Here is a 27,699-nt window from a genome sequence, read left to right as displayed (position 1 = left end):
AAGCACAGAAAATTTTGTTTTTTAAATTCAGTGAAAATAAAGTAGTATGTGGAGACGTTTTGCATGGAAACATTTCTGTAAAATGGGAGTTAGTAGGAAAAGTCTTCTAGCACTTGTGCACAGCATTAGGAAAACAAAAGCTTTGAAGCCGTACCTTCTTCGTTTGGTGGCCCAACAAGAGGTGAAAGCACAAAGATTGCTGTCAGGCCTGAGTGCATTTGACATTGAACCCTTCTTGGCACAGGCCCAGACTTTTTCTTCCTACTTTGGCTCATGCAAAATTGCTGTACTGGTTGTCTAGTAGTTGACTCAGGCCAAACAACCACAATCCCACTTACCCAGGAGAAAAGGGTATACATGGTTTATGCACATATTAGAAAAGTGCGCATTTAGGCTTGGACTTGGGAGGGGCTCAGGTTCAAGCCTGCTCTTCTGTGCTAATCCAAGGCAGGTCTGAGGGTATGCACTTGTTTCCACTGGCTTCATTAAGATTAGATTTGACCCCTAATGTTTTAGCATGTCATTATTTAGTAAAATCTTTAGCAAAGCATGTAGGCATTGCTTAAGAACTCTTCCTAGAGATTTAAAAGCTAACTGTATGCAAATATCGATAGACTGTATCTTAAATGATTGCTTTCTTTAGCTTCCTGATACATATTTGAATTAATTATACATCTTGTTACAATTTTTTCATTTAAAAAAGACTTCCTGTTGTAATCTTAGCTTTATATGTTTGTTTGGCAATCTTTTGAGTAGTATTTTAACAAAAAATTGTTTGTAATTTGATTTAGTAGAGCTTTGAAAGGAATGATGAAGACAGGCAAAAACTGTGATCTAACTCTCTTTAAAATAAAAAAACAAACAAACAACCCAACTATCAACCTTAAAACATCTTGTATCCTGCCCTTGAGCAATAGCATAAAATATATTAATGTGCTAGAGAAAAATATTTCAGTAAAGACATTTTCAGTCACAAGAGATTTCAACTACAGTGGAAAAATGAAGTCTAAACCAAGCTGTTATTTTAGAAGAATAACGGACTCTACGGTTGTGACGCTTGTGAGGAGTGAGGCAGAATGATTTTTATTTCTCATCTACAAGATACCAAGATGATCAAGATGCTGTAGTTTTAGTACCATTAAGTCAGTGTCTTTCCAGGCTCCCATTGCTGAAAAACGAGAGATAAGCTGGAGTTTAAGCAAATCATCTAGATGTTTAATAGATCTCACATTTTAAGACCTGCTTCAGTCTTCAGATTTTGCTTTGTTACAAAATAGTCCTGTTATCTAGTATACAGGTTTTAACTGTCTTTAGAATTATAGCTGTACCATCAGCAACTGCATTGCTTAAGTAATTGAGCAGTCATAAGTATTAAAACAATTCTTAACACTGAATAATAGTTAAAATGCATAGTTTTAGCCTTAATTTTGGATTCCTAGTTATTTGCTATTGAATTAGATTTTTACTGTCTATATAAAATCCAGATGCTAGTACATGCTTGTACTTCTGGTAATTGTCTTTATACTTGTGCACATTTGCAATGTGTAATTTGAATCTAAAGCTTTAGGATTCAACTTCTTTCTACTGTATCATGCAAGTGAACTTTTGAGCCAATGGTAAAATTATTATCAAGACATTTACAATATATTGTTATGCCTGAACCATGTTTTTACTGAAGCCTTTTTACACCGTGTTTAAAAAAAAAAAAGTAAAAAAGTTAATGCAATTAGCATTTTCTGTTTATTTTTTTTTTCCACAGGAGGAATGAAATTTTTAAAATTTCTTCTGCTGCCCCCTGCACTGCTACGTTTAACTTTACAGTAAAAATGAAAGATATCTTACAAAAATGCACTCGTGTCTACTGTTCGTGCAAAGATCTGAGTAACAATATAAGAGGAAGCAAAGTGTGAATGCTGTTTCACTTGGCATACAATTCTAGCAACCTGGGATGAATGCTTCTCACTTCCTAACTGTTTAGTTTAGGCCGCATCATTTATCATGAAACAATTTGACATTGAGATTAGGAAGCACTGGCAGACTGTAGAAGGTAGGTGCAGCATGCTTTAAGTCTTGTTAGAGGACCTATCCATATGTTAAGGAGAAATGATGAGCTATGATCATTGGGCTGATCTGCAGCATGAAACAACTAGTACATTTGTTTAGGATCTTGACTACTTCTGTGTTTTGTTTGCAAAATCTAAACTCAAAAGAGACATGATTTTGCAAAATTGAAACCACTCATAGCTTTACTTTACCAAAAAGCTAATGAAGGAAAATAAATTTAAAGGATTTATAGCGAGGTGGCATTGAGAAACAGCTTCGGGTACAATTTCTGGAATCATAAGGTTATCAGTATTCTGCTGTTCTCCAGGTTCTCACTGCAGTACAGGATAGGCTTTAGAGACTCTTCTTTTCTCTCGAGCAGTGGCTCTTAATGTAGGTTTCTCTGTTGCATGGTAAAATATTCCCAATATGCATCCTGAATTGCAATGAAGAATGAGGATAAAAGATGATGTTTGATTTATTAATTTCTAGTGGATTAGAACTACAAATGTTTGCTATGTTTTTAATTTGAGAAGTAGAGAGATTCACAGCAGCTTTTAATTATGCATTTTGTGTAATGCAGCCCTGAATAGAGCAGAGCAAAATTAAAATTGTGGATCAAATGCTAAATCTGAGTAGTGACTGAAGTGAGCTGTAGTGTAATGCTAATGGGTTTGTGTCTTCCTGGCATTATGTCAATAATAGCTCTAATCACATTAAAGAGAGAGCCCATTAGCTTATTCTCTTCGGCAGCATGCACCATAGCAACATATTGTGAGCCTTGAAATAACTTGAAATTTCTTTCTAAAGTGTTGCTGTCTATGAGCTAAGAAGGGTGTGGTATTAAACACCATAATAAAAAACCCCTTAAACCTAGGAAAGCCTTCTCTCTATCTTCTTAATTAACCCTCTGTTAGTTTCCATTTCATTTAAGAACTTGAATTTGTACTTGCCTGATACAGGTAATTTTAGTGAGAATCTGTGCCAATTTTGTGAGACAGAGTGATTCTTACACTGACTGTACTTGAAAAGTTACCTTTTACAGGATTATTACTTAAGGGCAGGGACCTTCTCAGTCATGTTCATTCTGCCAGCCTGTTCCAGCACGTAGCATTGCTTTTATGTTGTTATATGTGCGCAGGAAAACTGCAGCCATATTGACCAAACTTCCCTTGTTGTCCATCTAACATTCCCTTCAGAATTTGCCATCAACTAAATAGAAGGTTTTTCATAAACCAAAACAACAACAAAACATGCTTTTTTCAGCCAGATTGATCCACAAAAGTGAGGTTTTAAGTCCAGTGATACTTGAAAAATATTGTTTGAACTCCTTTGATGATGACAGTATTGTTCACAATTTATACCAGCATGAAACAGAGGAGAGAGCCAAATTCTGGCCTTGGATGCTCAAACATATTTCTTGTCTACTTTAAGAGATTGCACGTTTTTATGTGTGGTGGCAAAATGTGGCCACTGTATCCTTAGCCCTTTCTCTGCTGGCTCAGCTCATCAGCAGCTGACTTCCACTATCTCCCACCATAGGCTGCTTGTCATGGCTCATACAAGCTCTTTTTCCTCTCTAGCTTGTGCTGTTAGGTACAGTCTATGCTTTGTTGGCATCTCTATTTCTTTTCAGGTCTCAGCTGAGAACATTCCTTTCACCTGTTCCTCTTAATTGCTCCCTCTGCTGTTATTTACAATATCAGTGTAACACTAGGATATAAGTCTGTGTGTCATTTTAGGATACAGCTTGTTTGAAAGATGCTATACTAAATATAATTGTATATGATGTCTGCACAGAGAACTACATGCAAATATCCCCCTAACATATCTATAAATCATTCGCCACATAAATGACTGATTCCATTTGATACCCATTGTTGTTATTGGTTTTATAGGATGTTTTATTTCTGTTGTATCACAAACAGTAAATTACCAGGAAAAAAATAAATACTTGAAACTAATCCTAGTTACAGCAAGGGACCAACTGCTTGTAGGTTGACCGATCTTCCAATATCATATGTAGGCATTCTCATTAACTAGTTTTATCCATAGGAAGGAAATAAGTTTGTTTAGCCATGTTTAGTGAAATTCATGTTCAAACAAATAGCAGAAGAAATACTCATCAGTGAAGAACTGAGAAGGTCTGGTCCACTATGTATTTACACACATCGGTGGTGTCAGTGAATACAACTGAACTGCTTTACCCCAGAAATATTATCCATGGAAACAGTGCAAGGTTCACTTATTCCTTAAGTCACATACATTTTTATTATCTCAAACTTTTCAGTCATTTGCATACATTTAACAGTTAATCAAGGTGCAGAACAAAAGGCAAAATCCATTGTTTTAAATTAAATATGCAGTGTTTAACACGTTGCTTGAAGTCTTTTCTTCTTGTACTTGTGAAGAAATCTTATCTTGCTTATCTTACTTAAACCAAAAGAAATGCCATGCTTAACAAGCAAGTTATTAACTTAATAAATAAATAAATAAATGCTAGGGTAGGAAATTTCATCCAGTTCAGCTTGATCACAAGAATTTATTTTGAGGTTTTGTAAGTATTTACTATTTAATAAAAAAATGTGATTGTTAGAACAAACACCTTATAAAACAATACACCCTGATATATAAAATTCCTCGACACTTCATAATTCTGCAATTCATTTATCAACTGGTTTTGGAGTATTTAAGTGAAACAGTAAGAGTAAAATTATTTTCCGCCTACCACATGTCATAATTCTCCCCATCAAGGCAACAAAAAGAAAATACCAAGCCTGGGTAAGATCTCTCACTAGTATCACTTACCTTTAGGGCCAAACCTTTTCACTGTTTTGGTTCAGAAGATATAGATCTGTCCTAGGGCTTGCAGAGGAAAAAAAAAATCATTAAAGGAAAAAAGTTGGAGGAATTTACAACAAGCATCTATGCGCAACTGTGTTCTTGTTTTCTGTTGACATATGCACAAAATGCAAGTAATGCTTTTGATTCACAAGTGTGCACCAGTGAAACAATGGATATCAATGGTCACTTTGAAAGGAATCTCAGCTTGGACTGCAGAGGAAAGGGTTCGGTGTGCTTTGCATGCATATATATAACTGGTGACCATCATATATGCATCAGACAAATTTATTCCTTTAAGTTCAAACTTTAGATATGTTTTCAAAAACACATGTCCAGCATTTTAGATTTCTAACATGAGTACATATTTGAGTCACTATCAGACCTACCCAACTCCTTCCATTTACAGTTTACAGAAAAGAGAACTGCTGCTCCTCACCTCTGCACATTCATATAGAGTCTTAGTAGTTGTCACGCTGTCATTGCCTTTACATATGTTACGTGGAATCACTAGTGAATGGTAAGAAAAGCAGTGTGTCCTTTCTATCCCCACAAACTTGTGGCCAATAAAAACTGGCAGATTTCTACTTCCCTTATCTTTTCCAAATGGGAAATTTTTAACTACTGTGTCATTTGGCACGTAGCCTTTCTAATGGTAAGGATTTCAGGTGGCATTTACGGTTGCCACTATTTCCACACTAGGTCTTGGTGTGTGTGCATGAGAGCCAATACCAAGGGATTTCATTCCTATTGCTTTGCTAAGCAGTCCAGATTCCTACACTACGATCAAGTTCTCTGTATAGATACTGTAAGTATTGAGTGATTTTCTGAGAAATTTTTGTAAAATGTTTGCAAAAAGTTGCAGTGTTTCTTAATTATTGCATGATTTGAGGTGACTGTGTGAGGACAATATTTTACAACTATTCCTTGAAATCAGGACTTATTTTTTATTTATCTGTCTATTGTGAATAATAATAGCAGAAACAATGTGCTTGGATGCCTTGTATCAGCATCTGATAACATTTGGACATCTGGATGGAGTGTTAATGCTGAAAGATACAATTTTGGTTAGATAAGCTTATTCCAAATGAATCTTAACTTGCATCATAGATATATAGAGATGCTAAAAACCCCCAGCCCTTAATAGTACTCTTCGCTAGTCTTTAATATCTTCAGAATCAAAGAAACACACAGAAAAAGAAGAGGCTGCAACACAATAAAAACTCTGTATTATTTTATCAGTGAATAATGGGGTGCAAGAAGGAACTGAAGGTCACTAATGTCATTAGCATTCTTCTCTGTTGATACCCAGCATCAGTGTGAGAAGTATACAGAAATCTAAACTCCATGTTTCCAGCACTCATGCCTTTTCCTAACTGCCATCTGTATTTTATATCTGCATCTAGCAATTAACTGATTTGGGCTCCAGTTGCATAAGCATAACCCACATGAGCTGTTTTACATCAGCAAGTAGTTGCACTGGCTGATTGTCTAAGTGAAATTAAAATAATTGCAAATATGCAAGATTGAAATTTTGAATTTTGAATATGAGCTTTTTTAAATAAAAAAGGAAATGGATGTGTTAAGTGCTGTGGTTCAGACAAAGTAATTGTTCTGTACTTCCAGCAGTTTCTACACAGTTTTGGGGCAAGTGCTGTAGGTATGTAGGCATATCTTCTCCTAGAGAAATTTATAAAATGGGGGTGAAACAGAAATTCTAGAAGAGTGTCCTTTCCCTCTCCTTCCCTTTCTCTCCTTTTCACTCTTATTCTCCCTATTTTACTCCCTTTTTTCTTTCTCTCTCCTCTCCTTCTAGCTTTCTCTTTCTTTCTCCCCTTCCCAACATGTAAAACACCAGCAGTCATGCACTGTAGATTCATAAAAGGTGGGAATATTTCTAGCTCTCTGGCAGGTAGAAGACATTGTTACGGGGCTGAATACACTTATATCTGAATAAATTCCCAGGGAGGCTGAGAACCACTGACATGGTAGGTATGTAAAACCATGTAACTGACATCAAGGCCTGTTGCACTTGTGTAGCCTTATTGAATCAGTGGAGCGCTCAGTCCCCGGTGAGGCAGATGTCACCAGCATCTGCATCCCTGACAAGCAGCTACACCTGAGGTTCAGGGGACACTTATGTTCTTTTGCTGAGCCCTGTGTCATCGAGGCTTCATCACAGGCTTTGAAAAGTATATCTTCAGAACTAATCCAGCAGCTTATATATGTTGTATAATATATCAGTGTAGTGGAATGAGTCGTTAGAGTGCAAGTTCTTCGGCTATGGTGTCTCTTTAAGTGTGGTAAGTGTTGTGCTCAGACTCCAAGTGAGATTGGTGCTCCTGATGATAGCACCATACAGATACTAAATAATTTTGAAATACAGAAGTGGATTGTGACTCTTATATTTTCTCTGAAGTTTATCTTGAACATTGCATATCCCACCCTCCCTTTCTTTCTTCTTTCCTTCCTTCTTTTGTCTGTGTTGTCTTGTTTGAAAATCATGTATGACACAGAAGAGAAGGATGGTTTTTCTTGTTCCAGTTCAAATATAATAGCAGTCAAGTCACACACAACACAAAATCCAAGCCAGATCACTGAAATGACAGAAGAGTACCATAAGAAGCTATTGCATATCAAGAAAAAAAAATCAGCTATCATAAAGTCCAAGAAACTTTGTTATAATTCTTCAAGGGAATTCTGTGTTGCTATCTTTGAGTGTAGAGTTTTTACCTAGGCAGAAGAAGGGTGATGATCAAAGCACTTTAAATAATAGGTAGAGTTCTCTAGGAAATGTAGACAAAATGTGTGTGTGTGTGTATGTGTGCATTATTATATTAAAGCTGGACACTGTTGCCTTCATTTATTGCTCTTCGATCCTCAGGCTGAACTAACACTGTGCCTTGCAGTACATGCCTGTATTCCATGAGCCCTGGCTGATACGTGGGCTTCTTGTGGTGAGTCTGAAATTCCACTGCAGGGTTTGAGTGGAGAAACTCTTGTGGTTTATGGCATCATCAGTACCTTGAGGTGGAAATGAGGCTTTATGGAAATCAATCTTCCTTAGAGGGCTCTGTACAATGCAAAGTGCTTAAAAATACTAAGTGAATGCTGCTTTTACTGTTCTGGCATCGGCCCAGCCAGTGCTCTCTTACGGATGGTTATACTATAGGTGGGTGTTCTGCAGCCACAGCTCTCACCACTCTGGTTGAAAATAGGAAAAACAAGTGGGTGAACAGTTGCAGAAGGAGTAGGCTATTGCCTTATCCTCTCTCCTAATTTTCACCCATAGTTTTTACTGCTTCTTTCCAAACCTCACCTGTCTTGCTGTCGTGAAAATGCAGTTTCATTCTTCATCTCCCTATGTTGTTTTCCTTCCTAAAACTGTGTTTAAGGATGAACAAAGCCTGGTTTTAACCTAATTTTACTACATCTTGTGTCAAAGGTCATTCATAAGTCATGTAGTACCTATAGTGCTCACTTCATGTGAGTGTAAATTCAGTTTTTCACTCTCTTAGATCAGTAAAAAAAGCAGGCGTAAGCCACTGCATTACTGCATGTTCTGACCTACTGCTGCTGCTGTTCGTTCTGTCCTTGCTGCTATGTGTGTACCACAATGTAATTGTTTAAACATGCTCACACTGCTGTGATGTTCCTACGGTGAATCCTGCATAGTAATTTGTTTTGATTAATGGGTTTTAGAAGGTGTGGTCCTCTCCTTCAAGCTCATGTGGATTGAGACCACCATATTATAGGTAACCTTGCCTGTTTACCTCCACCAAATTGAATTAATTACTCTGTAGTTCACTTAAGTAAAAATGTAGAAAACAATTCCAGGAGTTGATCACACAACAAGTCTAATGTTGCATTTCTAATGACTTGGCACCAAACATTTCTTGCTAAGAAAACTGCAAAACATATAGGTATGTTTTAAATAACTTATACATGATAATTCCATCTACTGTGAGTTTTACAGATCCTTCTAGAGGTCTGACCTTACTGTCTCATGTGGGCAAAATTTAAGTTGGCTTGCAGTCTTCCCTTCCCATTTGCCTTTTTCAAGATTGCAGGAATATGGCCTTCTGTCTATACAGGGCCTTTTGTGTCATTATCATGATTGATCCAAGCTCAGTTGATCTGTCTGTGAACCATAAACCCAAGAGTCTTACTTCCTTCACAAAACTGTTTTAAAAGTTTCATTTCAGATATTGCCATCACTGAGGAACAGCTGAGACAGTCTATGACTCCTAAGATGTTCACTTGGTTCTCTCTTTTGTACACCATGATACTTTCCCTTCGCTCCATAGTGTAATTTACAGGGCATTTGTCCCTATATAAGCATTTACATTTCTATGCAGGTTGCTATCCAGACTATTCCTTGTTTTATTTTAAAATAGACGTTTATGATTAATTCAAGATCTGAACTGTAATCTGTTAAATTTCTGGGGTTTAGAATGCATATTCAGGATTGTATTTCCACATAAGATATATATAGAGAGGTAAAAAGGATAATTCATTTTATTTTAGTAATTTTTTTCAGCCTCTCAATAAAGTGCAATAAATAAATAGGGTATAAAATATTTGTATCATCATGGCTGTGGCCTGAGGAGTTTCATGCAGCACCATAACCTTGTCATCTTTTGGTTTTGATATACAAAATCAAAACCAAGAGGCTTGTAATCCTCCATATATTGATTTTTTATTATTAAAAAGTGAAAGTTGAAAGGCAGCTCTAAACCTGCTTTATCAGCCACACTTAGACCAACTTTGGATGCCATTTCTAAGAGCTGGAGATGTGCCCAAGACATTAAAAGTTACTTTTTGCTTGTATTTTGCCAAGCTATTCTTACTGCTCTCTTTTTATGAAAATAATTCATTTTATTTGCTTTGCAACAAATATTTGTATTCAAGAGTCTCTTCTGTATTAAGTGGTCTGTCCCTTGGGGTAAGAGGGTGGCTTATAAAGTTATCAAAAGAAACTTGTAAATATAAGCACTGTTATTTCCTTCAGAGTTTGCTGCAACTACAAGTAATCTAATGACAGTTTATTGGTGTCCATTTGGGGAAGTGGGATTGGTATTTTTATTTGAGAATTATTTCACTTGGGAAGCTCTGAACATAATAAGCATGAATGAAGCAATCACAACGCAGTGTAATAAAGGTCGTTCTCTGAAAGGATGAAGTAGAAAAGGCATTCATTGATTGATCGTAGCTTACGTGTCCGGATATCACAGAGTGAATCCTTCCAGCCGTATCTCACTCTCCTCTACTGAAAAAGGGAATGTGAATGTTACTGTGACTCTCTAGACAGAGTCTTTCTGAGTCTGTCTTTTCAATTCTTCTGTAGTTCAGTTCATTTAAAACCTTACTGCAGAACAGAGTCGTTTGAATATTCATAAAGGCAGGTCAAGTTCACAGTAAACTGTTTACTTGAGGTTACATATATGTAGGGCTCCACTAACTTCAGCCTTTCAAAGTCTGTGGCATATTTTTCATTACATCATCATGATGTAAGGGAAACTGTTGTCTGTGTCCATTTTTAAGACAAGGATCTGAAACATGGAAGGACCATGTTTTGTACAGAATGCAAAAGAAATGGCTGGCAAGTCTAGGATTAAAGCTTTGGTTTCCTTGAGGTTGCCCATCTCTACCTCTTTCTCTGAGATTACAATATTAAAAGGCGCTAAAAATGCAAGAGGATTGATTTTCTTTTCAGGTGACAAATGTCTGTTTATGAGACTTCTGTTTGATGTTTTAGGTCCTTCTTTGAAAGTAAGTATAGTTCAGTTGCTCCATTTGAATTTCCAAGCATTTAGGTCATTTCACCTGTAGTTCAAACAGTAATTCTGGAGCTGCAAACTGACCAAAAATAATAAAGATTTTTTGCATATGAACCAAGATCACATATATGCTCATGTCCATCAGACCATACCAGGCCATTTGTCTGGATGGATGAATGAAATGGGTAGCAGAGGCATCAGCATCGCTTGACTTTGAAGAATTTACTTAAACAGAACCTCCGTTATGTTTTGAAAAATGGAGTTTTGCCTAAATAGAGGGTTAGGCCAGCAAATGACTCTTGTTAATCTCCAACATTTAGCATTCTCATGCTTATTCTTCTGTCCAGTCCATACTGTGGATATGTATCATATCTTCCAGTGTGTTCCTTAACATGAATTGCTCATGTGTTTCTTTTCTTCCTGTGCTGTTGTTGAGAGCTGGAAATGGTAGCTTAAACTCCCCAGTGTGTGAAATTCTCTGGAAATGGTGAATAATCGATACACAAAAATAATAATTCTGGTGTAATTGTAAATGTTCATGTTCCTCTTCAGATTTTCCTTTCATAAGTAATGTTGTGACTGAGCTGTCTTGTTAACACCATGTACATTTTAAATTTTACAGAGTTTTCTTACTTACCTTAACCTTTGCCATCTATGACGATACAAAGTATGACTTAGCTTTTAAAATCAGTTTTATATCAAAGATACATACTTTCATTTAAATGTAAAAGATCTCAGACAAAGCTGAATAAAACCTAATATTATAATACCTAAATAATAGTCTGTAATGAATAGACTTCTCTGCAAGTAACTCAGTATCTCTACAGATTGTTCAAAGAAAGCTGATGAAACCCAAAATGTGCAAAAGCAAAAATTGCGGTATATGGAATTTGTTGAAAGATTCTAACTGGCATGAATAATTATGTTTCTCCTATCTATTTTCTTAGCTGTCATCTAATTTCATTCTGTTGTTTTGCGAGGGTTTTTTGTAAAAATTGTTCACTAAAACCAGTCTCACAGTTTTCCCCAAAAGCAGCCAGCATCTCTTCCCTGCCCTTAAAAGTCAATGTTGCATTTAGGGCCCATGCTTGCCTGCGTAGAAAACAGGTATTAGTCCTTACCTTCATTTGGTGGGACTGCCAACTTTCCTGTTAACGAGTGTATAACACTTGTCTCTGCTATTAGCAAAAAGAGGCTAAAGAGTCTCCAAATGCAAAGAGAAATATTAGTAATTTAGAAGTGCATTTCTCTAAATGATATTGTACATGACAATAGCAGTGTTCTGTGTCCTTGAATATTTTAAACCATCTGTTGCCTAGCACCTTACCATCAGCCACATTGGTTTCACTTTTCCTTCAGCAGAGAGAGGAAAGAGGGAGGGGTGGAGGGTTACTGCAGCATTTCCATTTATTTCTGCAGTGGATACCCTGCTGAAAGTTGCATTTACTGAACACAGGACAGACACAAAGATCAATCCTAGTGGGACCAAAACCCTTGAGGTAGTGCTTAGTCAAAATCGATCAGTCTTTTCAGTTTTCCCTGGCAGTGATGGCTGTTACATTTTCTTACCATTTCACTACAGCTTTTTCTTCCAACCTACAGTGAGAGCATGGGCCGAGGTGCTGTCCTTATCCACATTCCAATCAAACCACTGTTATTTTCAGTAATATCAGTAATTTTGTTATATCTCAGTCTGTTCATTCTTTCTGTATATGACACTATCGTAATCTAACAAAATAAATGTACGCTATACTATGATGAAAAGGTTTTCAGTGTTGGTGTAACCTGCTGAATTGCACTACATAGTCACCAGGTTTCGGAGAATTCTGACATTTCCTTTTACTTGTATAGCAGCTTAAACAGTCTTAAAATGCTACCTTTCAGGAATCATTTAATTCTGCTCCAATTTGCATGTTGTCCTCCTAACTTCATTTTTTTGTACTGCACTGGTCAGAAGCTGGTGCTGAACATGTCAATCAGTTACCTCTCCAATACTAAAACAGGGACAAGCATTATTTTAAAAGCAGTTGTTGTTTTAACATTCTTTACCATAGACTTATTTTGCCTCTGAGCACTGACTATGTGCTTCTTGTTGAAGTCATTGAGCTCTCTCTGGTGAAAGAAGGTATCAAGGTCAATTACAAATAAACTTTCTCAAAGCAGGACGTATCTGGTCTCAGTGATGACCTACCTGTAGAGTACTCTTACCTTGACCTGAAATTGCTTCAGAAAATTGAATATATCAGGAAATGGGTATTTGCCAGTTGTACTTTCCTCTCCTGAGGTAGAACTGCCTCAATCTGCAGAGGGCAAATGGAACTCAGAATTTTTTCTCTGCATCTGTTGAACTCTAATTACCCCAAGGAGGTGACTCAAAGTGCAGGCACCGTGCAAAACAGTAGGCAATGTGCTAATTTAATTTTTTATTTGTTTTTTAATCAATACATTGACTGAGGTGCTGCCTGCCAGACTCTGCCATGGCTTGTGCACTGAGAGGTCCTGTTGGAGTCAAGATGACTGGTCAGGGCAAACACGATCCAAACTATTAATCTTCTTTGATATTGTTCTGAAATGCATCTATTAAATCAGCATTACCTGTAGTATAATGGACACTACTTCTGTTCCAACTTCTGTTTGGATTTTTAGCTTTAAAAAAATCCTATGTGGCTGTGGTCAGAAACAACAGAAATTCTGGAATTCGGCACAGCCCTGAATGTGAGATTGTTTGGAAAATATCACTGCCTCATCTATCAACTGTTAAATTAGCAGAAGAGTTCTCATGAGGTGATCATGGAATTACTACTACTGCGGCTTTCTGTATTTCCTCTGTTTTACCATCCTTAGGCTTACCACTTCAGAGCCTTCTTCCACCACACTGTGTCCCATCCACTTCTAAATATATCTCCTAAAACATTCAATATGTGTTTACTAATTGTGATCAGGCTAAAATTCAAGTACTGTGCTTGTGGGACTTTTTTTTAATCAGAAGCTGTATTTAAGTGATGACACACAGTAATTTGTTCATTCTTCTGTCAGTGTAATTTACAAGGCAACGACAGATAAACATAGCTATACAAGATTCATTTACAGTGACACAATGGCAGATACACAGAGCAGAACCCTGCCTATGAGATAAAGTGGACTGAGTGACTTATGCAGTAATTAGGGGATAATTGTCATTAACCTCGCAAACAGTAGTTTACCCATATTGTTTAAAAGGCTCCAGGATGCATAATGACAAGGTAATCTGTCAAAGCGCTAGGGGGAAATATTAATAAGATTTGTGCAAGCCTGGATAGAAAATATGCAGAAAGCGGCCACATTAAGCTAATTGGTGGATGAATATACACTTGTAAAAGTGCTTCTAATGGCACGTTTGCTGCTCTCCAAATGACTACTGTTAATGTGGAGAAGTGGGCTGCCTAGAAAGTCAGGACTGCTGGGACAAGAGGGTATTAAGACATGCAGGCACAGTTATTATTACTTTGTACACTGTAATATAATTTCCTCCACTTTCTTTTGCATTTCAGTGCCTCTAATATGTGCAAACAGATAGCTCACTTCATGTACCTTACCATTTTTATATTCTAGTGACCTTTGCCTTTTTGTTGTCACTTCTGCACCCTGCTGTCTCCCTTTTGCATCATGTTGCCACCTATGACACACCTGGGTTATTTGGTGTAAATTTTTTAGGTAAACAATCAGAGGAAAAAAGCCTCATTAAGATTGGGTTGTATATATTGCAAGTAATAATGCATAGTCCTCCAATGAATACTAAAGATGGAAATAAATCTCCCGGTTCTGCTGCCATTCGTACACCCAGCATATAGTACAGAAAACCAAGCATGTAATGAAATCCAGTTTATGAGTATAACTTATTGGCACTTCTAGTCCAGTGGTGTTGTCCTTGAGCAACTTCTCAGTTCCTTACGATGTCCCTGATTAGGCAAATTTCTTACTGATTTCTTTGCAAGTTTTACTTACAGGCCTGGGAAGACTCAGCTTTTGTTACTTTCACTTTCCAGTTAGGATTATAGCTTTAGTCAGTTTAGATTTAAAGTGAGAAAAGGACCATTTGATAATCTGATTTGAGTTGACTGTTAGATATCTTGCCCTGCTTTTGGTGCAGTTCAGGTTAGATGGAGCAAGGATGTCAGACATGGTTTGTTTGTATTATCGCATTGTGCATTGGGGAAGGTCTTAGCTGAAGAGAGCCTGGGTGTCTCTTGTAGCTGTATGTGTTGCAAACACAACACCTCATTGGTGTTCTTGGTGAATGTTTCTCATAAAAATTATGTGTTATTCTTTCAGTGTTGGTGAAACTGAGGCTCAGAAAGAGGGGATTAAGCAGCTTAGAAAATATACTAAAAGACTGCCAGACCATAGAAAACATAACTTTACTTCTCAGTGAGTTATGTGGCACTGACACCAAACAGTAAAACTGCAAGTGATATCAGGGACTGGTAGTATGAAGGCAAATTTTCTTACACATCATACCAAAATGGACAATGATATGTGTAAAAATTGGGGTGAGTATGAAAATCAATCATTGCTGTGGTTATGTGCATGCTGAGTATTTTCTACCAACTTATATGCAAAATTGTTTTGTAAAGTTAGTTTATAGCTGGAATTATTCCAGTGATTTGCCGTGTTTGTGTCTCTACATCTTATGCTGAAAAGTCCCCATGGCAGCTCATACTATCTAAAATTTTTGCCTTCATATACTGCGTGCTTGGTGGTTTGATTGCCTCTAGGAGCCATGTCTGCCTAAGGGCAAACACTCTGTTACTTGCCACAAGTTAGTGGCAAAGCTTCTTCAGAGACATTTCAATGAATTTTCCACTCTCACAGGTTTAGATAAGCAAAAGCATCAAAATATTCCTGTGTACTTGGGGTCCAACGTTGTGGATTTCAAAGCTGTTTAAGGAATTTGAATTCTCTATAAAATATACTCTATAAAATCTTGATATTCTACCATTTGATGAATGTGAGAAAAAATGCCTCACCTTTAGGATTCATTAAAAATACTTTTGTGAGCAGCATCTGGTCACCTTGCATTAACTCCTTGTTTAGGAAAGTCTTTAGAAATATTTTGAAAGTCTCAACCAGAACTAATGATGAAGGGACTAAGTGTGTGCATGTGAAAATTTGTGCAGTTCTTGGGGAAAAAGGGGCAAAATACTTGGGAAGTGGCATTGGTATTTTGTAATAAATGTCAGATAATTAGGTAATGACAACTGCTGAAAGATGACTTTGGATCTTGTTAATGCTACTGAATCAAAGTGTATCCTTGTTAACAGGAGTTCCACCATTGCCAGTTACAGATTTTGCCATTTAACAGTTTGTCACCAACATTGACAGTTGTAAATCAAAGCAAATTTTGTTGACACCATAGAAGTTATACCACTGTAAAACTCGTAAATGCAAGAAGACTATCAGGCTCTGGCTGTGCTTAGATTCTTTTCCTCCAAGTGCTGACAGAGGTTTACTATGAAAAAACTTGTCAGGCACCCAATTATAAAGAGGCTTGATGTAGTCGCTAAGATTAAATAAAACTCAAACTGCTGTGATTAAATACACTGTAACCCCACATTGATCTATCATAGTTTTAAAAATAAAAATCCTCTATGCAGTGTTATTCAGGAAGGAAAAAAAAAAACTCACTGTCTTGTGAATTATACATTCTTATCTGGTCCATAATCAAGAGCATTCCATAACAAAGTGAATATTTTATCAAAAGTCAAACAATATGTTTTAAAAATCAGAAGAAACATTTAAAACTAGTGCCCTTGCATCCTAATAGCTTTACTGGAGTTGCAGAGGTGAATACACATTCATGAAGAGCAGGAAAGAGCTCAAATTAATGTTTCTTTTCTGAAAACAGTAAGAAACTCTCTCCTCTACCACCAGTTTGCATGGACTCTTTACAGTTGGCATTTGACAGCGTCATCATCTTTCAGGGCATTGCTTCTGAATACATTTTAAGGTTGATGAACCAGAAAAATGAAAGGGCATTCTGCAATTGCGGTGCTCTGTGAGGAAGTTCAGGCCCCAAAAGGAGTCATGTGTTGGGGATCCAGTATTTTCCTACCACTCCCTGCAAATGAGTCCAGAACCAGAACTCCAGCAGGTTGCTCGTGCAGGGGTCTGTGCTGCTGGCATATGTCTTTGGGATGAGATATAAAACAGAGGACCTGCATACTTTTGGTCAGTAAAGACCCTGTAGGCCATTTAGCGAGAGCGTGGGTGGTTAACGGCGGTGTCCTGGCTGGGTTTCAGCTGCGGTTATTGCATTCCACCTCCTTACGTTCCATCTGCAGTTTCAGCAGGACATGGTGTTCCTCACTTTCACTCCGAAACCGTTGAGCAGTGCTCCTGTGTGTTGTTACACAGCCGCTGTGCTCCACCATGGTGGTACGCCCCCGATATATATTCAAACAGATTTGGCTCCACGTCATGTTTCAGGGCTAAGTTATGTCAAAATTACTTTCCAACATGGTCAGTGGAATTACTGTGGATTTAAAGTGCAATTACTCTGGATCTAAAGTACAGCCATACTTGACCCAGTGTCTACAATATTAGTTAGTAAAGTTTGCAAAGGTCCTTGGGGATCCTTTTGGTCAAAATGCAAAACTTTTGCTGCTGAATGCGTAAGGAGGCCTGGAGTCTAATGAGCAATTGCAGCAAGTACGGTTAAAAACCTGGAAGCAAAAGTAAATATAAGCATGCATAGAAGTTAATAAAGTCTCCTTCATGTTAGTCTTCATGTGAATATATACTACCAGTGTCATTCTCAGTGATACTTTGGGGAAGGCAGGCTGCTTCTCTTCCCCTGCTGTAACTTGCTGGTATCCTCATGCATACACTGTGTCTTTGGGGCAAAGAAAACAAGTCCAACATGTAAGAGAAAGGGAGTGTCAGAAGGGAAGAAGATCTATCGCTTTTGATTTTTTCTAGCAGAGTGGAGGCTGCAGTGAAGCCAAAAGATAAAGATTTCCATTATTGACTGAAAACTCCGTAGTGCTGCACTGGGTTTGCTCCTGCTGCAGCAGTATAACTCAAGGAGAGGACTGCTGACACTTAAACATGAGTTTGTTCATATGGTTTCAGTTGGCGAAGGGGGGCTGGTGGGAGGTGGATGAGAAATGACAGATGAGGGGAAAAAATTTTAACCATGGCTCTTTGCAGTCTGGGTGTGTTAGATCTCATATCAGTTGCAGATGTAGCAGTATGGTGAGCAAGTATGCACACCTTCTATTCATGTTTGCAGGAGCAAAGGTGAGTGAAGTTCAGCAGGGTAAAAACACCTATCAGGAAAATGAGTATGTGATTGTATGTGTGAGTATACATTTATATGGAAAAATAGATATATGTCTAACTTCTCTCTTACTAAGGTCACTGGGAGTTAGCCAAAATGAGCAAGAGGTGTTGCGCATTGCCCCATCTGTGCTAATGTGACTTGATGTGCTGCTGCACACTTTTGGTAAATTTTACCCCAGGAGTAGCAGGACTTCCCATAGTGTAACAGCTTGAAATTTAATTGGGAAGCAAAGAGATGCTCCTGGGAAATTCAGCCAAACAAAAACAACGAACCCTAAACCATGGAAATTATGTAGGCTTTTCTTTATTAGAAACAAATGTTGATTTTATTTTTTTCTATCTATACCCTAATTAAAACCATCCTCTGCAATTATAGTATGACCAAATTAATATCTTTCAGTGTGCTTTTCAGTTGTTAAAGCTGCACTTAAAATGTTTCTTTCAGATCAGCTAGAAAATAGATAGCTCTTTAGGAAGGGCTTATAAAAGAAAGGTTTGTGATAAACACTAGGCTTGCTTAATTATTTAATCAAACGTATCTATGTAATATTTTGTAACAGAGACTTAGTTGATATGCATCAAAAGTGGCAGTTTATGGTGCATCTGCAAACTTGCTAAAATATAAAGGCTAGCAATGTGTTTTTTCATATAACTTTCAGTGGTTCTCAGAAGTTATCACAACAGTGCCCCAAAATAATTCTTGAGTGCTTCCCAGAACATAAGGCTTGTTTAAGAAGCAATTTTATTTTTTTAACCCTTCTATTTATCTCAACTCTTGTATAATCATCTCTCACTATGTGTTCATCCAGGTGTATATATATACATTTTGCCTATGCCAGGAAGTTAATCAGTAAGACAAAACAGAACTGTAAAAAGTCTGTGGTGTGTATGTGTATGTACATACATGTGTCTGTGTGAGTGCAGACATACAAAATTACCTGCAGGTAATGCAGGAAAAAAATGAGGCTGTGTATAGTGTATAGTAGTGTATAGTGTATTGTGTAGGCTGTTCTTATTTTCTAAATAGGCAGTTTTTAAAATGGGAGGTTTTAAAGCTGAACTGAAACCTTGAAATTTGTAAAGCCTGAAGGCCCTCAGGAAATGAGGAAATCCTACCCAATTAAGGTTCTAAAAATTAGAGTGGTCTTTGTATCTATCTTCTGTTGGAGCCTGTTTGTGTCACTCGAGATAAACATCTTGACACCCATCACTTGTTCTATCTGACCCAGAAGTTTAAAATGAGATGTACCCTAACATATTCTGGCATATCTCTTCCTAGCATACGGTCAGCAAAATGAGGAGGCAAGTTCGGGGTGATTAACCATGGCATCACTTTATAGATCTAATGTAGTATGTGTGTATATGAGTCCATGTCTATACAAATAATGGAGTCAAGTTTGTGTGCGGAGTTAGCAAAAGATTCAAGGTTGTGTCTTGTATCCTTGGAGGTTAATTTAATATGATTTGGAGATTGAAAGATTTTCTTCATCTGAAATTGTGAGAGAGCTACCCGCACATATAAAATAAAACAAAAATAAAAACAAGGCTTCATGGGCAAAGAAGCAAGAGGATCACTGTGTGCTGTACAGGTTAGGCTTCCTTGTCTACTGCCTGGCTGAGAGCTGTAAACCTGCAGTGGTATCTCTATACTCACTGACTTTCTTGTACACATTGTCACAGGAGGCTTGGTTTAATCAGTTGTAAGCTGAAAAAAGTAATATAAATTGGAACCTTTTGTCATGAAATATTTAAATGTGGATAGGATTTAATGGCTTTGGGGAGAAAATTTAGCATGAGAGATTGTAAGAAACAAGAAATCGATTACATGTAAGAAAGGACTTGAACCTCTAATCAAGTATTACCATATACAGAAAGATCCCTAGCTAGTTATAGCTTAATTCAAAGGGATAATGGTTTGATTTTTTTTGTTAATTTTAAGTTTTATCAAAAAATGACATTCCTATTCACTCTTTATCTAGTTTTGCATAATACATACTTAAAATTATTTGTGGAAAGCCATCACTATGTAAATATTGAGCCATATGCTACACAATATCCATAAGTAGTGTGTTTTCTGTGAAATATAGGTATCTGCAATGTTTCTTTGCTTTGCTGGGGGAAAAAAGCCAAGCAACTTCTTGCTGAAAATTAACAAGATCTAGCTTGATATAACTAACTAGTAGGGTTGGCAAGGATCATGTAAGAGCATCTTTCTGATTCCCTGCTGTTTCTATGACAGCGGTGGTAACTCTATAACAATCACACCCTTGACTGCCAGTTTCTCTGATCAGTGGGACTTAGCAGCTGCTGAAGGTCTGGCCCGCCTCATTGCAAATCCTTGAGCTAAACTAAACAAAGGCTGGTGGCATCTCATTTAGAGGTAGCTCGTGTAGCCAACTGCCAGCTTCTCTGAGTTAAGCTGTGGAATAACTCCCCAAAAGCGTACCGAGAGCCCCCGCATCAGGGCGATGTCTGCCTGTGCTGGCTGCGCTGCTGTGGAGTGAGGGGTTGTGTTGGTACCACCTCCCACTTATGTGTGGGAGTCCTGTTACAGGCTCTGTACCTACTATTCTCATGAGTTATTGTCATCCCGGCTGTATTTAGTTTTTATTTACTTAAATAGCCGTTTTTGTAAAGCATCCATCTGTTACATAAGCCTGTGAGTGATTAACAAATTAAAGCAAAAACAAAACAAATTACTACCAGTAGTACATTACAAAGCAGCCTGCAGCTGGCTGCAGACAAGAATCCTAATTCAGTACATGCAAGCAGTGTAAGTTAGACAACGTTATTTCCATCTTCAAACAATTTAAGTTACAGTTAAAAGGAGTTAAGTTATTAACTTGTGTTAATACTTGTGGCTTGGAATTAGAAATGTGTGCATATAGATTGGGTCAGAGGTGACAGCAAAGTCCTGGAGACCAAAATCTGAACCAAGTCTGGTTTTGCAGTTCCAGGAAGGAATTACTCAAACATAGAACCAGTATGGTTGTCTGGAAGTTGTAGGAGACGTATATGTAAGAACTTCTGGGTCACACACATGAGGAGAGTAGCCAAAGTTAGTTTGATGGGAAAAAAAAAATCTTAGAGCTGAAACTGTCATTTAACTGTTTGTTTGTGGTGTTAGTGTTTTTTTTCTCCCTCGCTTTGACACATTTTAGTTTAGTTTTGTTTCACTTGTTTTGTTGTTGCATGGGGTTTTTTGATGTTCTGGATGACTTTTACTACATAGCACTGACTGCCTGTAAAATACTGCTCCATCAGACAGGTAAAACTGGGAGGATGTAGAAGTTAGAGCTGTCCACAGTGCTTAAAGGTGTTCAAAGGTGGGGACATTTCCTGATAAATCTGCAAATGAGAGCCAGCACCTGCATTGTGGTGTTTCATGCATCACTGTGTAAATACATGCTGAATGTCTTCTGCATAGAAATGGTTTGTGGGACTTTCTATCTGGGTTAGCTGGGTAAGATTTTCTGTAATTTATTGCTATTGAGGGTTGCATAGTCTTGTAAGTTTTGATTTTGAATGGTCACGTGTGGGGCCTGAAGGTTTTACAGTTGCACGTAAGGTACCAAAACTTACATGGCATTGACCTTCGTCATTAGCTTTGTATGCAAAGAGGTGACACAGATGAGAACTGAAATAATAAAACCAGCTGTAATGAAATAAATATATGCTTTACTATTTGAGGCAAATTACATTTACTCTAGAAAATGTGAGGTGAGAGAAGAATTAATCCACTGAAGATAATAAAATAAATAAATAAATGAGACTGGGGGTTGGAGGGGAGTGGGGAAGGAGAACAGTATTTACAGGCTTCACAATCAGACAAAAGTTAGTGGGTTTTGCAATAGTGGGGGTAGTGCAAAGTGTTTGGATAAGGTTCTGAAGCTGAAATTCAAGATTTAAAAAGATCAGAGACAGTACGGTGGAATATCTTGCAAGGCTTTCGACCTGTTTAATGCATGAGGAAGCACTGGAATAATTCTGTTCTGATGGCCTGCAACAGTGCTCGTTGGTTATAGTTACTTTGCTGAAGTTATGTCCAGCATTTGCCCAAAAGGAAAGATGCCAATAAAATGATGTATTCATTATAGAAGTATTTTAATATGTTTTTATCAATACATGCTGGAATGGATTGCCTGACATTACATTGCAGAATTTTTAAGTCCTACCTTCAGGCAAATCTCACGCTTACTAGCAAAAATGAAAGTGTGAAATGCTTTTTAATGTATATTTAACAACAGATAGTCTAGTGATTACTGATGTGTATTCTCTCTGGATTTTTCCCTTGCTATCAGAAGGCAATGTTAAGAGACAACATTTTTACACATTTATGCTATCTACATCCATCAGATGCTTACTTTTTACATATTTTTAACTGTCATTTATAACAAGGCTGAAAAAAGTCATCTCTTAAATCTAAACCATACCAAGATTGCAAGCTTAGAATCAATTGCCAGTTATAGTCCAGTTGTACTTAAAACCAGTGCCCCAATTTCTACCTTTTGATGCAAGTTTATATGCAAGATTATAATGAATATGTTTTTCAGTATTGCTGTCATGGGAAAAAAAAAAAAAAGAAGTAAGGTACAAGTATTATGTGCTATTTTTAAGACTTTGCCTTGTATCAAAATTTCTTGTGAGATGGCCCATTAGTGACTTTAGTCTTATGTCTGCTTATATTTAAAAAGCAGATCTATCAAATGCATTTATTTAGCTCTTTCTTACAATGTCACCATTTAGTAGCGATTAAGGTACAATTTTCTATATTTTACAATGGAGTGCACAGCAGCATTTCATGTTTTACGCTAATGTATGCTAAACAGTAGCATTGTATATAGATCACTGTTGTTAAAATAAAAGTATTGAAAGCATTTTAGATCACAGAGTGCCATGGCCAACATTTTGTTTGCTCTGACATTATTAAACTCAATCTGTTTCTCTGACTGTGACTCTAAGTACTATATTTGTATGGCTGGAAAGTTTGCATTTTTTGGTTGAGTTCTATTAACACTCTTTGCATGTTGTTTTTTGAGCTTAGTGTTTCATGTTCAGGCAGCAGAGCACCTTCTATTGAATTCAACAATTATGCAGAATCAATAAGTTTTTTTCTTTGTGTTTGTCTTTGTTGTTTCTTTGATATGGCCTCTAGGATGCTGCAGGCAAGGTGCTGGACCGCTGGGCCATCATGTCCAGGGAAGAAGAAATCATTACCCTTCAGCAGTTTCTGAGATTTGGAGAAACCAAATCCATCGTGGAGCTGATGGCAATTCAAGAAAAAGAAGGGCAGGCTGTGGCTGTGCCATCTTCAAAGACAGATTCAGATATAAGGACTTTTATTGAAAGCAATAATCGCACCAGGAGCCCAAGTCTCCTCGCTCACCTGGAGAATAGCAACCCTTCCAGCATTCATCATTTTGAAAACATCCCGAATAGCCTTGCATTCCTACTTCCATTCCAGTACATAAATCCAGTTTCTGCTCCACTGCTAGGGCTGCCTCCAAATGGCCTCTTGCTGGAACAGCCAGCAATGAGGCTCCGTGAACCAAGCCTTACAACCCAAAATGAGTATAATGAGAGCAGTGAATCTGAAGTTTCCCCTACACCTTTCAAGAATGAGCAAACATCCAGCAGGAATGCTTTGACCAGCATCACAAATGTTGAGCCCAAAACTGAGCCAGCCTGCGTCTCTCCTGTTCAGACGCCTACGCCTGTCAATGATTTATCGAAAACAGAACACACTAAAAGCTCATTCCGCATTCACAGAATGAGGAGAATGGGGTCAGCCTCCAGGAAAGGAAGAGTGTTTTGCAATGCATGTGGCAAAACTTTCTACGACAAAGGTACTCTTAAAATCCACTACAATGCCGTTCACCTGAAAATCAAGCACCGGTGCACTATTGAAGGCTGCAACATGGTCTTCAGCTCTCTCAGAAGCCGCAATCGCCACAGTGCTAACCCAAATCCCCGCCTCCACATGCCTATGCTAAGGAATAACCGCGACAAAGATCTAATTCGTGCTACATCAGGTGCTGCCACTCCAGTCATAGCAAGTACAAAATCCAGCCTAACTTTAACAAGTCCTGGGCGCCCACCAATGGGGTTTACCACTCCCCCTCTAGATCCTGTACTACAGAACCCTCTTCCCAGTCAGCTGGTATTCCCAGCTTTAAAGACTGTCCAACCTGTTCCTCCTTTTTACAGAAATTTACTTGCTCCTGGAGAGATGGTGAGTCCTCCAACCTCTCTCCCTACCAGTCCAATAATACCAGCAGTGAGTGGCATGGAGCAGCACCCCCCTCCTCCTTCAGAGTCATCAGTACCTTCGGTGCTGATGCCTACCCCAGAGCCTAATGCTGACCTTGCCCCCAAGAAGAAGCCAAGGAAGTCGAGCATGCCAGTTAAAATTGAAAAGGAAGTCATTGATACTGCCGATGAGTTTGATGATGAAGATGAAGAGGTGAATGACAGCAGCGCGATGGTGAACGACATTGGTCATGATAATCACTGCCATTCTCAGGAGGAAATGAGCCCAGGCCTGTCTGTAAAAGACTTCTCCAAAAGTGACAGAAGCAGATGCATTTCCAGACCAGACATAAGAAGGGCAGACAGCATGACATCAGAAGACCAGGAGCACGAGAGAGACTATGAAAATGAGTCAGAGTCATCGGAGCCCAAATTGTGTGAGGAATCCATGGAAGGTGATGATCGCCTCCATGAACCTGGTGAAAAATCCATGATGCACGGTGACAGACCAGATGAAAACCACAATGACTCTTCCAACCAGGATGTCATTAAGGTGAAGGAAGAGTATACAGACCCTACATATGATATGTTCTACATGAGCCAGTATGGACTGTACAATGGAGGCAGTGCGAGTATGGCTGCCCTTCATGAAAGTTTTGCTTCCACGTTCAACTACAGCAGCCCTCAGAAGTTCTCCCCAGAAGGCGAAATGTGCTCCAGCCCAGACCCCAAGATCTGCTATGTGTGCAAGAAAAGTTTCAAGAGTTCCTACAGTGTGAAGCTTCACTACAGAAATGTTCATTTAAAAGAGATGCATGTCTGCACAGTGGCTGGCTGTAATGCTGCGTTCCCATCACGGAGAAGCAGAGACAGGTCAGTAAATATTAATTGATTTTCTACATTATTAAATGTGTTGAATTATGTAAGAATAGGCAGTTTAGGATATATGAAGAAATAGAGAGATGCGCACTAATGACAAGTGACAATCGTGTTCCCATGACATTGAGAGAGTTTTATCACTTTAAGATTTTCATTGTTGCTTGGCATTCAGAACACTATATATTGTGCCATCCTTTTAAGTGACTGGCTAGATAATAAATGTCATTATTCTTTCTGTGTGCCTGTGAACGTGTGTATTGTACTTCTGTTTATAAGCTGCAGCTTTTATTACATTTATTTTCTTCTCCCTGCAGCTTTTAAAACAAGAAAAGCTTCTATTAAATATCTAGTAAATTATATACAATGCAAATATCTCCATGCTTGCATATCAAACCATAGAATTAGGAAGGAAGGAGTGGATGGACGGTTGGATGAATGGATGGGGAGAGAGAACGGAAGGACTGGAATAAAAGAATTATTTCTATCCCCATAGGGTCATACAAAAGCAAACAGGAAGCGTTAGAAGACTAGTCTTTCTTCTCTTCCATTTTTTAAACTAGCTGCTATGTCGTAGCAAGCACAAGTAAATATTAAGAAAACAGCTGTCTCGTTCTTTATTAGCACTTAAACACCTCTCTATCCACTGTGGTCATTTAATCTACTTTATCTTCTTTTCTGCATGTGAGCAACTCCCTTCCCCACAGATGGGAATTATGCACACTCAGAGAGGAGAGGCTAGACCCCTACATATTTTTAAGATCAGCCAGGGTATATTCTGATGGCCCTTAAGATGACATCATGCCCTAGCTATGCTGCATCAATACTGAAACAGTTGGGCTTAAACAGAAGCAGCTGGTCCTTAAACTCAGGGAGGTTTTTGTTTGGTTTTTGGTTTTGGTTTCGTTTTGTTTTGTTTTTTATATACCCTGTTCTTTTTGATTCCTGAGGAAAATGTAATATAAATGGAATTTCTTGAGGTGGTAGGATAACATAGTTGTTTCATACTCCTGGATAAAAGCTCTCGCATGTGATTATGATCATATTGTCACATAACAAAACCTCTCTGGTTCATGGAGTGATGGTGAGATTGGGTTGTCTCTTTTCTTTTACTTGTGTTTCATATTTTTTTCATTATGTTGTAAAAATTCAGCAGACAGGAAGGAAATTAAACCTAGCTAAACATTTCACACACAACTCCTTTTTTTTTTTTTCTTTTTCATTGAAATTGATGTGGTTTGAAAGTGAATATATCATGTAATATAAAATGAAAGCAAGTCAATGTTGAGGATACTGAGGAGACAAAAATCACTATTTTGATGGAGAGTCCAGTCCCCAAATATCTCATGTCCTCTGTTACTGTTTATGAAATCCACTAAAGAGAAAAATAGGAATACACATAAGAATGCAAGTTCAAAACAGTAAGAAAAACAATATCGAAAGTTTGCATTTCAGTAGGATGAAACCAGTAAACACGAAGCAGGTAAAACTAAATTATGGCTCCCTTCTTGGGGTATCCTGATAACTTTTATGAGACGAGTTTGACAAGGGAAGAATGTGAGTCAGCAGCATAATCTATGCTGAATTTAGATACATGCAACCCATTTCAGTTCCTGCAGTTGCACAGGTTTTGGCTTGGTTTGTCTGTTTCAAGTGATTTATGAGAAGTCACTTGTAGTAAGCAAAACAGCTTTGCATTCAGCATGTGAAGTAAGAAGTGGCTAGCTTTAGGATTTGGAACTTTATGCAATGTATTAAATTTCTGCAGGAATCCATTGATAGATCATGCTAATACTAAACTTAGCATAGTAAGGACTTATATGTTCTAAGAAAGAGATGAGTGTGATGACATAAGCCAAATATTTCGGAGGCAGGAACATTAAAAAAGGGCTTGGTTTAAAAATGTTCTGTGAACTGTGTAGAATACTCCTATTAAGCTTATTGGAAGCAAGCCATAAAATAAAAACCTGATTCAGGAATTTAAAACGCAGGCTGCATATTTAAATATGTTATTATTTACATATCATTTTGAATTGTGTGAGGCACAAAACCACCTTTTCATATCTTTCCACTAGAAACATATGTTTCCATTATGTGTTGCACTTAGGACAAAAGAAATTCATAGGCATATCCTTTAATTGCAAAGATTTAGGAGAGGTTATACCTTTCAGAAAATTAAAAGATGTGGTACAGTTTGTGTGCTCATTGAGACTTTTTGTAAGCTCATCCACCTCCTGGTTTGCAACTCTTGTTTGGAAATGCCTTGAAAGAACCAAGCAGTACTCTCATGGTTCTTGATAATTCTTTCAGATACTTGAGTGAGAAACATTTTCAAAACTTCTGCAAGGCTATGCCTTCTTATCCAGAAGTGCCATGTCTAGGAATGTGCAGAAATGAAAGTGTATGTACAGCATATAGCAGAAAGTGGATGAAAGCCTTAATAAAACAAACATTTTAAATATTATTTCTTCTTAAAATTTATTATTTCTTAAAAAAAAATTTTCTTTTAAAAATAAAGTTAGGACATAAAAGTTAAATTAATGTATTATCTCTTTTTTTTTTTTTTTGCAAACTGTTTAATTGCCCTAAA

General features: G+C 37.7%; 1 protein-coding gene across 2 annotated transcripts in view; it reads left to right on the top strand.

Annotated features, from left to right (window-relative positions):
• BNC2 (basonuclin zinc finger protein 2) overlaps nt 1-27,699 on the top strand; it is a 323,429-nt gene that overhangs the window by 276,890 nt on the left and 18,840 nt on the right. For both annotated transcript variants that reach the window (XM_065656238.1, XM_065656239.1), the window contains exon 5: nt 23,140-25,106. In XM_065656238.1, coding sequence (XP_065512310.1) covers nt 23,140-25,106 — 1,967 coding nt within the window. The remainder of the gene's footprint in view (nt 1-23,139; nt 25,107-27,699) is intronic.

This window comes from Caloenas nicobarica, chromosome Z (assembly GCF_036013445.1).
Source record: "Caloenas nicobarica isolate bCalNic1 chromosome Z, bCalNic1.hap1, whole genome shotgun sequence".
In the NCBI taxonomy this organism is placed as follows: Eukaryota; Metazoa; Chordata; class Aves; order Columbiformes; family Columbidae; genus Caloenas; species Caloenas nicobarica.
Note: the sequence above shows the minus strand (reverse complement) of the source record. Positions and strands in the feature narration are given on the sequence as shown.